The 13,060-nt window shown below is 34.3% G+C and overlaps 1 protein-coding gene across 1 annotated transcript; it reads right to left on the minus strand.

Annotated features, from left to right (window-relative positions):
* Positions 1-2,873: 2,873 nt before the first annotated feature.
* Positions 2,874-10,005, minus strand: LOC142614198 (carotenoid cleavage dioxygenase 8 homolog B, chloroplastic). The gene is made up of 6 exons (XM_075786749.1): positions 9,621-10,005; positions 7,299-8,042; positions 6,717-6,910; positions 3,919-4,108; positions 3,679-3,781; positions 2,874-3,327 (listed from the first exon to the last, which is right to left on the minus strand). The coding sequence occupies exons 1-6, from the start codon at positions 9,930-9,932 to the stop codon at positions 3,182-3,184; spliced, it is 1,689 nt and encodes a 562-aa protein (XP_075642864.1). The 5' UTR covers positions 9,933-10,005; the 3' UTR covers positions 2,874-3,181.
* Between the last annotated feature and the right edge of the window lie 3,055 nt (positions 10,006-13,060).

The following is a 13,060-nucleotide window of genomic DNA, read 5'->3' on the forward strand; positions in this document are numbered from 1 at the left end:
CGCATCCGTTCGGCTAAATTTTTCCGTCTATTTTACACTAAGAACCTACTTTTTCCATTTTATACTACTACTTTTTCAAAACACACATATCAGTTCATCTATTTTACAATCTATTCTATTTAAATAATAATATCTTTTTAATTTTTTATTATTATTCTTTTGTCCCTATCTCTTTATCTTTTCTTTCTACTTTTCTTTTTATCTTTATCTTTTATCATTGACCTTATCTCTCTCAGACCACTCTTCGCTTCTTCTTCTTCCTTTCAAAACTACTTCTTCCTTTCATGTGTCAAATCACTTCCCCTCTACAAGTAGCTTCTCCTTCTTCTTCTTATTCTTTCTCTTATAGTCAGATCAGCTCTCCACCACAAGCACCAATCTCCAACACAAGCACCACAAAAATCAAAACCCACAAGCACCAATCTCTGTCGATCCACACTTACTAACTTCGTCGACCCATAAGTACTGATCTTTGTCGCTAGCACCAATCCACAAGCATCAAAACCTGTTATCGTCGACCCACAAGCACCCATCTCTGCCGCTAGCACCGATTCACAAGCATGCAAACCCATTTCCATCAACCCCCATCAACCCACAAACTCTGATCTCTGCCACCAGCACTGACCCACCGATCCACAAGCGGCCAACACTAGTACCAATCTCTCTCTCTCTCTCTCTCTCTCTCTCTCTCTCTCCGTTGGTTTGTCCGTGCGGGTGTGTTTTTGTATCTCTGTGTTGATTTGTCTGTGTGGATGTGTTTGTGTGAGTGTGTTTGTGTGTACATGAGGAAAAAGAAGATGAGGAGAGAAGTCTGAGACTGAGTGTGTTTTACACACGGAGAAGAGAGAGAAAAAAATGTGTGAAATTGTGAAATTAATAAAATAATTGAAAGTTCAATTAGCGTATAAAACACCAATGAATATTTAGACCTCTAATATTAAAATTACCAACACAAGCTTATACACAAACAATATATGTGCGGAATGATGAATATAAACTAAACTCAAATTGGTAACACACTCTAAATCAAAATTAATCACAAACATAGCAGTAATTAAAAGGTAAAAAGTAAGGGAAGAGAGATGCAAACACAAAGATAACACGGTGATGTGTTATCGAAGAGGAAATCGAAGTACTCGGCGAAAAATCTCTCCGCCGCACTCCAAGCGGTCAAATAATCCACTAGAGAATAAAGTTGGGATACATGAATAGCAATAGACCCTCCAAGCCTAATCTACCCGATGCACCTAAGGTCTCCAAGTTTCTTGCTCCAACAGAGTAACGCCAAACCTTGTCTTCTTTAGCTTACCGGATCTTGCAATAAGCCCATTGCATCAACCAAACGAATTGGTCATCTCTGAACTGCTTCCCAAGCACCAAAATACCTCCTCACTAATATGAGTATGGTGAGATAAGGATTTGACAAATGAACCTCTCAAGGATGTGTCAATGGAGAGGGTGAGAGTAGAGGAATTTGGAGAATCAAATAACAAAGATTGTAGATGAGTCAATCTTGTTTTTCTCTAGGATTATATCTCTCTCAATATTCTCTCTAGAAGCTCTTTACATTTTGTGGGTATAAGGGTATTTATAGTAGGATACATGAGGAATGTGAAAAGACACTTTTCATCCAAATAGGGCATTCTGGCGATTCGGCCTTGCGATTGGAACTAGTCGTGAGTCTGAGTTGCAGGTTAACTGCTAGGCCAGACTGTACTTTTTGTCATGTAGTGCTCCAGCTGTCGTGACCCTTCAGCTCCCTGCGTGCTTCACACGTATGTCACTTTGGCGACTTGCTAGTTGTGAGTCAGCCGCGAGATCCAGTCATGAGACTCCTTTGAGTGCACACATCTTGAGTTTTCTTCACACTCTCACACACACAATCCTTACATAATTCCCACCTAAATATAGGGTATCTACTTGCTAAATTACAAGCAAATTTGGCACAGAATAAAGTTAACACATAATTGAATAAATTCAACTTTACAATAATAATATGTACAGCTACAGTAACTGTGTATATATATGCACGATTATTGTAGTAAATGTGTAAATATACACAATTTTAAAAGAACTGATGTGGGAAGTTTTGTGACTTAAATGTGTAAAATTCATCTATTTTTTATTAATCAAGAGTATACAAGATCTGATGTGAATGCTCTTAAAATTATTAAAATAGTGTTTAAAAATGTTAAATACTAAAAATTTTAACTCCCTCTGTGGGAATGCTTTAATGCAGTGCAAAAATTCACAACTATGAATGTTGTGGGTTCTGTGCTATATGCAGTAGTCAGGGCTCTTAAATTCCTACTTTTCCACGTAATGCATCCACATATTTCTAGAATAAAATCGTGTTTGCAGCCGAAAATTGAACTGAGTTCCATAACTTTCTGCATTGAGAATATAATTTTTGTAGTACTGAGAGTCCTTTTCCCTTTAAATCAATCAGAGGTCCTTCCCTTCTAGTGTAACTTGGATTGCATAACTCGCTCAGTAAAATGTCCTTATTCATCAATAAGCAAAATTTAAATAATTCAGCAAGAGTTCTTATTCATCAATAAGAACTGATTATTATTGGAAGGTGAGATCGTTCATAAAGTGAATCCATTAATTTTTAGTGACTTTTTCTAAATACAAAATAAAAATAAAAATTATGCTCACCTTAGAATTCCCATCAACCACATTTGGTAATATAATTAACCTGTTCATGATCTTCAATTGACAGAATGGGTCCAAATTAACAAGTAGTGGTGTACATTTTAGGTAAATTAATTGCATATATGAAGTATAAACTATATGTATGTGTTCTAAGAAACCATTTGGCCTTTGCTAAGAATTTGGCTGGTAGCAAACAGTTTTAGTAATTTACAAAATTTTAAAACGCTAACTAAGATTTCATTCAACAAACAAAATAAGATTTACATAATTAATCAAATATCATGAGAAATAGAAGCCCTGACCTTGCACACTTCTTAAACATAGTAACCACACCAACTGACCTAGTAACCACTATATAAACATATAGCCTAAAAAAAAAAAACCACCATAACAATATAATGTCTGTGTACATTGCATATCCATGAGCATGGAGATGCATTTTGGATCAGTTTGGATGGGAGCATAATTTTTACTATGACTAAGGGTAAGGGATGCATGATACTTGTAATTTAATTAACCATTTTCACTTCTTTGGAACCCAGCAACCGTGCAAGCCGTATGGAAGACCATATGGGAACTTTGCTCTGGCAATCTCTTTGAAGCTGGATCCATCCAATAATAATGCATATCCCTCTCCATTTTTCTGACTAATCATAGAGATTACAACACCTGCAATTACATTGCAACGTTATTAATTAATTAGGATTTAATTTTGTCATTGTCCTCAAATTTGATATTAGGATTATTGAAAAAGATTTTCTTTAAAATAAGTTGTTGAAAATTTCGCAAACAAAACTTAAGAATTCACGTGACATTTACAGGTGCAAGAAGACAATGCCAAACTCATGCCCTTTTATTTTCTGGACATAACAAGGTTACACATTTTTTGAGTTCTGACACCAAATATACGAATATATTCTGGGAATTGAGAACAAAAATGGAAAGGAATCAAGGACTTGATCTTGATTAAAACGTTGTTGAGTGGGACACAGTAAACAACAAGAAAAAATATAGACTTACCGTCGTCTTCCTCTGTTGCCCCTGGCCTAGGCACAAAGTATGGTTCAGAGGGCACAGCACCCTCCTCGTACCAATTCTTGGCCTTCTTTCCAAATAAATCAAGCTGCAACATAATTTCAAATCGTATTATTATTAACCCATATGGACCATATCTAAAATACACACATAGCATAGCCTTACAAAATATTAACTTATTGTAGGTGTTTAATAGGGAAGTGTGTAAATTAATAATAAGTTTACCTTGGTGAGGATGTTGGGGAAATTGCATGGGCGATGGGCTCCGCAAGCATAAGCATATCTGTATTTTTTGCCTAGATATTTTGGGTTGATGCTACACATGTCCATGCCTCTCCCATGTTCATTTGGATCCAATGCTGTCTCCAATTTCCCATTTGAACTCCCATCAAAGGGTATAATGAACCGTCCAACCCTGTCACATATATATTCACCAATATTGTCAGATTCATCACTTTCAGGATTTATAAAAGCCAAGATGTTATTGGTCACGTCATGGCAGGGAAGGGTTTAAAATTTTGAATATGCATGTCATTTGATCATAATACTTCATCTATTGCACGGTCATGATTAATTTTCTGCCATGACAGATATCACCTAGCTTGATATCACACTTTAAAGGCTTCGCATAATTGGCCCACAGTAAATCAACCAAATAAAAAAATTTTGAAGGTCAACAATTTTGTCTTGTAAAAGCCATGTTTGTCTTGTAATAAGCCATGCATGCAAATTGACGTATACTAGATATGCTTAGGTACCACTACACGTATCTTTGCTGCATGAGACACCGGCGGGCTTGGATAAGAGTACTACTACTGCATTTAGATGGTGAGAGCATCCGCACGGGGAAAAGTTTGCAAAATGCAAAAAGTAATCAATTTTACACATTTTATCTTAAAATTTTTTCACATCAATCATTTTAAAATTGTGTATATTTACATATTTGCTACAGTAACCGTGCATATATACACGGTTACTGTAGATGTGTATCCTACTATTTTATTAATTTCATTTTTGGCTTTTTTATTTTTTATTTTATTTTTTATCTCCATTTGCAAAACCAACTTAGACTCATCATTTTCTTCTTCCTTTGATACATACAATTACACAAACACACCCACACTTGCACAGAACCTACAAGAGCACTACCACCAAAACGCAGATCTCACCATCCACCCAACATCATCCAACCATCACCACACAACCACCACCACCATCACCCGTTGAAACAACCACTACCACGACTACCAAAACCCATTAAAACAACGGAAACCCAAAATACAATGAAAATCAAACCTAATCTACCCAAAATCCACAAAAAATCCATAACCCAAACCCAAAAAATCAACTTAAAATGAAACCATCAACTGAAAATCCATAACCCAAAGCCAAAATCAGAATCAAAATACAATCTCAATGGTGGCAGAATGCTTAAAATTATATGAGAGAGATTCAACCATGCAAGCTTCGACCGAGAGGGATTTCTTTAGATCTTTGAGATCGGTGCTTGTGGTGGAGATTGGTGCTTGTGGTGGAGAGTTGATCTGACCATGGGACAAAGAAGAAAAAAGAAAAGGAAGAAAAAAGAAGAAGAAGATGGTTGTGCTTGACTTGTGGTGGAAAGGTAATCTGACCGTAAAAGTGAAAAAATGAGATCAAATGAAAATGGTAAAGGAGTGGAAATGAAAGTGAAAAAATGAGATCAAATGAAATGGGATAAGGACAAAAGAAAAAGAGATAAGGACAATAGAAAAGGATAAGATAATAATAAAATATTATAGAAATATTATTATTTAAATAGAATAGATTGTAAAATAGATGAACTGATGTGAGTGTTTTAAAAAAGTAGTAGTGTAAAATAGAAAAAGTAGATTCTTAGTGTAAAATGGACGGAAAAAATTGACTAGACTGATGCGGTTGCTCCGAGGGTTCTTCTTTTTTTCTTTCTAAAATTTTCAATTATTATTTTCCAAATTGATGCTCCATGACCATGAGGAGCAACTTTAACTAATAGGCTAAGCAACATAAAGGGTATAAAAAAGTGTATACTCTAGATGTCTAAGAGCATCCACACTAGCTCCTCTATTTTACACATTCACTTTTACACTAAAAACCCACTTTTTCTATTTTACACATTTAATTTTACAAAACCTCCACATCAGTTCATCTATCTTACCATCCTTTTTAATTAAATAATTAATTTTCTTTAATATTTTATTATTTTACACCAACTAACTCTTAAATTACCGCTCTCTCTCTCTCTCTACCAGCTCATTTCTCACTTTTGCTCTCTCTCTCCAAATCCATCTCTCAGACTCTCCCTCTCCCTCTCCCTCTCCATCAACTACCTCTCGGATCACCACCTCAGATCAGCGTCCGCGAGTCCGATCGGCGAGCTCAGATCACCAACCGCGAGCTCCGATCGGCGATCCGAGAGCGATCGGAGCTCGCGGATCGGCGATCCGCGCTCTGCGATCGGGGCTCTCGGATCGGCGATCCGCGAGCTCGGATCGCGATCCGCGAGCTCGGATCGCCGATCCTCAAGCTCCGATCGCGATCCGCGAGCTCCGGTCGCCTGTCCACCAGCTCCGATCGCCGATCCGCCAGCTCCGATCCACGGCAAGACCCACGAGCTCCGACCAGTCAAGCACCGATCCATGTTTGTTTGTGTATGTCTGTGTTTTTTTTTTTTGAGCAAAGTTTATATCTGTATATTCTGTGTTGTGAAAAAGATGAGAGGATGAGTCTGTTGCAAACGGATCAGAGAGAGAAAAAAAGGAGCGAAGGAAAATCATAAAATATTGTATAAACGAGCTACAGTAACCGTGTATATTTACACGGAACTGTAGCTCGGGGATGGGTTTACACTATTTTAGCCAGTTTTAGCTCTACTGATGTAGTTCAAAATGTGTAAAATTGAAAAAAATTTGTATTATACATGATTTTAGATACACTGATGTGGATGCTCTAATACCATTGTTATAGGGATTTCGTTGCAAATATACATATGAAATGATATATACCTAGCATCTGGTAAGACATCTTCCCCGTTGAATGATCGAAGATTTTGCAGCCTGAGCTTCTCCAGAATCGCTGCGTCAGCATTGTGTTCACAACAATCTGCAATTATTGCAGTCACCCTCCCATCTTCATCCTCCTCTTCATACGCATTAATGAAGTGGAATGTTACATATAATGGCACTTCCACGCTAGCAACCTTCAAAATTCAGTGAAATTTAGAACTCTTTTTTTCGATGAATAAAGTTCAAACAAAAAGATTACAACAAACCCATCTATAACAAATAACATCATAAGAAAATTATTGTTTCACACTTTATTAGGTATAAACTCCGAACAATAATATTTACACTTTTAACACAAAACGTCCATAATTTTAAAAAATGTTTACATGATGTAAAAGAATGTGAATACGATTAGATTCGAAACTATAAAACCCCTTTTATATATATATATATATGAATTTTTAATGTATTTATATTATTTCTTAATTCTATAGAAAAAATTTGAGTTTGAATCCGCAGGTGTGGAAAGAAACAAGAAGAAGAAAAGAAATCTACTTTAATGGAAGAGAGAAGTGAACTTACAATTTTGCCACTAGCTTTACACACGACATGCATAAACGCTTTAGAATCAGGGTGCCATTCAAACTTGTACAGTGGAGTGGGCTCGGCCTTGAGCAAATTTTGGGCACAATACCTTAGTGGCATCTCAGGCACAATAACATAGTGCTCAGTCACCGGGAAAGAGTGAACCCACCCTGCTGCCGGACCGCCACGGCAATCCACCCGCCCGATCACCTTCCGCTCATTCGTTCCCGGCTCCATCCTCACCACCAAGTACCCCGGAATCACCAAATCAGGTAGCAAAGTCAAGAATTCTGTGTCAGTCACAATAGGGTGTGCTGAGTGAATTAGACCACCTAATGTGTCACTATACTCAAATTTCCCCAATGTGTCCAATGTGTCGGGGTCTACGACTATTGACCCTTTTTGTGTCTCCGTTAGACAAACCACACGACCATCACCAAGTTTGACAACCCCAGTGTTTGCATTATCGGTTAGTGATACACCTGAGAATAAATTTGCAAGCTCACCAACATAGGAAAGGAAATTGTCAGTTTTAGGAACCTCAGAGAATTCACGGTAGCATAATTTTTTGTTCTTCTTTGCAGCCTTATAGGCCTCGGACTCAATTTGGCGATGGCCTGCGATTACTCGACCATTTTCAAAGTAGAGCTTGACTAGAGTGGCGTAGCCATCAAATAGGTGGCGAAAGTTGTAGTCCCCTATGTGCCACAAGCCTGGACCATTTCTTAGGTACGTTCCACTCTGCATGAAATTAATTAAATTTTAGGCTATCCATTAATTAATCCAAATAGCTAAAACATAGGATGTCTACTATTATAGGCATTATCTGGTTTTTTGTGAATAATTTTTGTCATATAGAGTGGACTTTTGCTTGTTCCCACCTCTGGCCCATCTATAATATTTATGTAAGTAAGACCCTCTTATGAAAAATAATTTGGAATGAGACTCATATACATACGTCACCCTCCTAAGATCTCCATTAATGTATGAAAAGAAAGGGACAATGGGCACGATGCACAATACTATTTTTGTCGATATTATATGGCAATATTAAATGAATTTATATACTGTAATGAATATGCTTAATATCTCCTCCTATTTTTTATTTTATTTTTTTTATACTCATATGAGGAAGGTACAATCCAACCATCGATTTGATCAATTTTGTAATCTAATGTTATAACTTAAAGCGCGTGTTTTGTTTTATACTACAGTAATCATCTGTCTGTTTTGGATTAGCTGTTTAAAAATAATAATTTTAAAAGCATACCTCTAGGACTAAGAGTTTGGTAAAATCCGTGAAAAGTTTTGTTTCTTTCAATTCTTGTTTCGATGCATATTACCAAAAAAGAGAGAGGATAAATTGCAGCCTTAACTTTTTTTTTTTTGATTCAAAACCATAGGCAGCTTTAATAGTTAAAATTCCTGCATGTTCTCCATTCGGCAACTACAAATCCATTACAAATCCAAATTGTGCATACCTAATTCAATTAGAGTGCCACCTGATTGAACCAAAAAATATAGTTTTTTTTTTTCATTAATACTTACATAATATTAAAGTTGTAGTTCTGCAAATAGATAAGCATAAAAATAGATGGTTAGCCGAAAAAAAAGAGAGCATAAAAATAGATATATATTGGCACCAAAAGAATGAGTGTATGTTTGAATACTTAAGACTGAAAAATGTGTCTGTCAGTGGCTCCGGTGCGTTGTTCATGGGACCCATAAACTCTTTTTTTCAGCAAAATTTTCATTAAAAATAAGTTCTACGGCACTATTTACACATTTAAAAATTATTTTGTTATAGTATTTTCAATATTCAGTTATCAGCAATAAGCGGTATCCAAACAGAGCTGAACATAATTAGATGAAAGTTGAAACACTATGCATAGCCTATTGACATCATGTCATGGCAAGTTTCATGCTATGTAGAATTGTAGTATATGGATGGAAATAGGTTTTAAAAAAAGAAACCAAAAGAATGAACATAATTAGTTGAAAGTTGAAACATCATACTTAGCCTGTTGACATCATGTCATGGCAAGTTTCATTCTATGTAGAATTATCGTATAGGGAAGGAAATAGGTTTAAAAAAAAGGAAAACATGCACCACTGATATTGGGTACGGTTGTGAATACAAAATAGGCCATGACATGACAGAAATATTCAGATTGTATCTTAGGTAGCAAGAAGAATTACCCATTAGGAGAATAATAGAATATGAGGTCTTTTCTATTTTAATACACAACATGCACATGTTATTATGATTATAAAGAAACTATTCCAAAAAAAGAAAAGAAAAGAAAAGTGGACACATACCAACCACAACGGTATTTCTCCTTCTACAGCCAGCTCTCCTTCCCATCTTTCCTGTCTCACACTTGTCCATGCGACATGATTCCAGTCGCCATGATCACTTTGTTTTTCCCTTGATGATGGAGGAGCAACGTCTATTTCCGGCAACTGATGAGTTGCAACACTCATGATCCTCAAGTCTCGAACATTGCGCTTCCTAGTAAAGTTGCTACTCCTAAAGGAAAACCCATCTAATACACAACCTGACTTATCTGAAACCTCCACTGTGGCTGGACAAATGGAGTTTCCGATTGCCAGATATTTCATGGAAGCCATGAGTTAAAACTTAAAAGAGAGGTGGAAGATGTTTAAAGGGTTTTTGTTTTGTGGTTGATATCTAGGACGAGTTAAAGGAGAGTGAAATTAATGGTATATTTATAGAATGGCTTGAAGCCAAAAGTTTATGGAGTTAGTAACTATGCTCGATCATGTTGGAATCTTGATTGGTAGAATGCCTTTCTACCAGCGGACGTATACGTCATTGTTTCATAAAATATTAAGTCAAAGTCAAAATATTAAGCGTCTTTTTTAATATCGTTTATTTTGTTGAAAATTAAAAATTTATTGCTGAAAAAACTGTAACAAAATAATTTTTAAATATGAAAAGTGCCGTTTGGAACCTAAGAATGCATGGTTATGCGCGTTTTTCAAGTTTTTGGCTAGGTTATAAATAGTGCTGTGGGATCTAGCCAAAAACACAAACGCAAAATAATTTGCACGCAAACACATGCTAAGGCAGAAATGGAAGGAAAATTATTAGGCATCACACTGATGATAGTATTTCATTCTCTTATATTAATGTTGGATCCTATCATAAACTTAACTATTGGAATCCATCATATTCATATAACATCAATGTATTTCAAAAATATCTAATAATTACTCAAAAAATCACTAGCTATACTCGACACATATTGAGAAGAATCATTAAATTGATTAATTCTGGATCTTGCCATATCCAACCATAGTTCAACTAGATGTGGTAGTTTTCAACCAGTTCCTACTGAATTTCAGCCAGATCTAGCGAGTTTCAACCAAAGCCCTCTTCCCCAAAGCTAGAACTAACTCATCTTACCAATTGGCGATAGGTCCAAATCTTAGAGAAACACCAATCTGTAGATAGCCTTAATTTTAAGATTTTTTTTTTGGGATAAATTTGGAAATTTGCAATATAATTTAGGCCTATTATGTAAATTTTAATAATTTATTAAAAAGTAATTAAATGATTAATGAAAATTTATTTTTTTTATAAGGCTTGAAACATGTAAGTACAACCTACCAACCCAATTTAACCCATGTGGGTTGGGTTGAAAAAACTTTCAAACCTGATTCATGCACGCTTTTAAATAGAATGTATAGTTTCATATACAAACATAACAATAATAAAAACCTATTAATAATTCCCATAATTATATATTTAATAGTTTCATATAAAAAAAATCGTAATAAAAACTCATTAATATCTATCATAATGATCGAATTTCATATTCAATAATGTTTCATATAAAAAAAATAATTATAATAAATTTCTGTTAATAACTATCAAAATATCAACTTTCATATTTACATAAAAAAAATATAAGAATTGTTTTTATAAATCATATTTTATTAGATTGTTTGGTGCATTGCATAGGTTGTTGACTAGTATATATAAAATTGAAGAGATTTGCCTTTTAGTTGCACTCATAATATTTAGTGGAATAAGCTTTTAGGGTCACATAATTTTACACATCATTATTTAATTATATATTTTCTAATTAATTATAAGTTTTTTTAATATTTAAATTCTCTGTTAAAATCTTACTAAATCATATTTTCTTTTAGTAGTAGAATATATATTTCCTTATACAAACACAATAAAAAAAAACATATTAATAATTATCATAATTATTAAATTTCATATTTAGAATTTTTTTGTGTGTTGCACAAATTGCAGACTACTAATATATAAAAATACTGAAGATGTTTGACTTTGGTTGATCTCATGATATTGTGAAACATAAAAAAGTTATACAATTTTACATGTCAATATTCTAAAATATGTATATTTTAATTTCTTTTGAATTATCTACTTTAAATTTAAATTATCCATTAAAATCTTGCCAAATGATATATTATCAATATATTGTAGAATAGATAGTTAGAAAATGATCATAATAAATACCATAATTATTAAATTTCATATTTATACAAAAAAATGAAAAAGGGAAAAAATATCATATTCAATTAAACATTTCCGTGCATTGCTCGGGATACTGACTAGTTTTATATTAAAAATCTAAAAATGTATAACACTCTGTACATGAAAAACTCTTGTTGGCTTTGGAATAGAGGGGTACAATGTTCTAAACTTCTTCAATGACATGATTATCTTTTTCAAATATAAATGACAGCCTTATAATTGTCCATCATGCACCCAACTAGATACATGCAAGAAAATGACCATAAAAGATGCAAGTTTAAAATACAAGGGGAAATTACTACATAAATAGGAAGTACAAAAAGCATTAACTTTTACATCCATTAATGTTTTATTGTGTGACACCCAACATTTCACTAAGGTATTGAAACTTATTTCTTAGAAGAGCTTTAATAAAGATGTTAGCTAGTTGATCTTTGGTCCTGCAATATTTAAGTTGAATCTCATCATCTACCACGACCCCTCTAATGAAGTGTCGTTTGATGATGATATGCTTTGTGCAACCATGGTAAACAAGATTCTTTGTCATAGTTAGATTTTTTGTTACTTAAAATTGGAGTAGTTTCTTCTTTCTTCTCACCAACATCTACTAAAATTCTCCTTAGCCGTATTGATTGTAAAGCAATATTTAAAGGTTAAGAGAAGGGTGAACAAAGTGTGCACACAGAAAAAAAAAAAAAAAAAATCTATTTGGGCATATAATAGAAACAAGCTTGATTAGTGACTTAAGTATTAATTGGAACACCAATGGTTGACATTACACCAGTGGCCTTTAGTTGACCTTTCTCGTATAGTTCAACTAGTTTACATGCTAGTTTAACTAATGTAATATAGAGTGTATCTCAATAAATGTTTTTAATTAATAAGAATGTTTAACCAACATTTTTCTTAACGGATTGGTTTGTTTGTTTTTTTTGAAAGTGACAAGATTTAGGTACAGTATTTAGGTTCTGATATTTAGATTCTCCTTTTAAAATTTTGCCGTGTAACTTTTTTCTTAGGAATAATTACACTTTACTCATCTGTGGTTTGCCTCTAATTTGACTTGCTTACCAGTGATTTTAATTTTGACACTTTACCTACCTGTGATTTCCTTCATTACTGATCCGTAACCCACCTCTTCTTCAGCCGTTACTCTAACACATAATATGTTAAAAACAAAAGCCCAAACATATCAAAACACTCCTCACATGAAGAACATACA

This window comes from Castanea sativa, chromosome 10 (assembly GCF_040712315.1).
Source record: "Castanea sativa cultivar Marrone di Chiusa Pesio chromosome 10, ASM4071231v1".
NCBI classification, from domain to species: Eukaryota; Viridiplantae; Streptophyta; class Magnoliopsida; order Fagales; family Fagaceae; genus Castanea; species Castanea sativa.

Coding starts and splice junctions, on each gene's coding strand:
- LOC142614198 (XM_075786749.1), bottom strand. CDS start 9,932: ATGGCTTCCATGAAATATCTGGCAATCGGAAACTCCATTTGTCCAGCC. Junction 4,109..6,716: donor GATGTCTTACCAGATGCTAG/GTATATATCATT, acceptor TATATGTGACAG/GGTTGGACGGTTCATTATAC. Junction 3,328..3,678: donor GGCAACAGAGGAAGACGACG/GTAAGTCTATAT, acceptor ATGTAATTGCAG/GTGTTGTAATCTCTATGATT.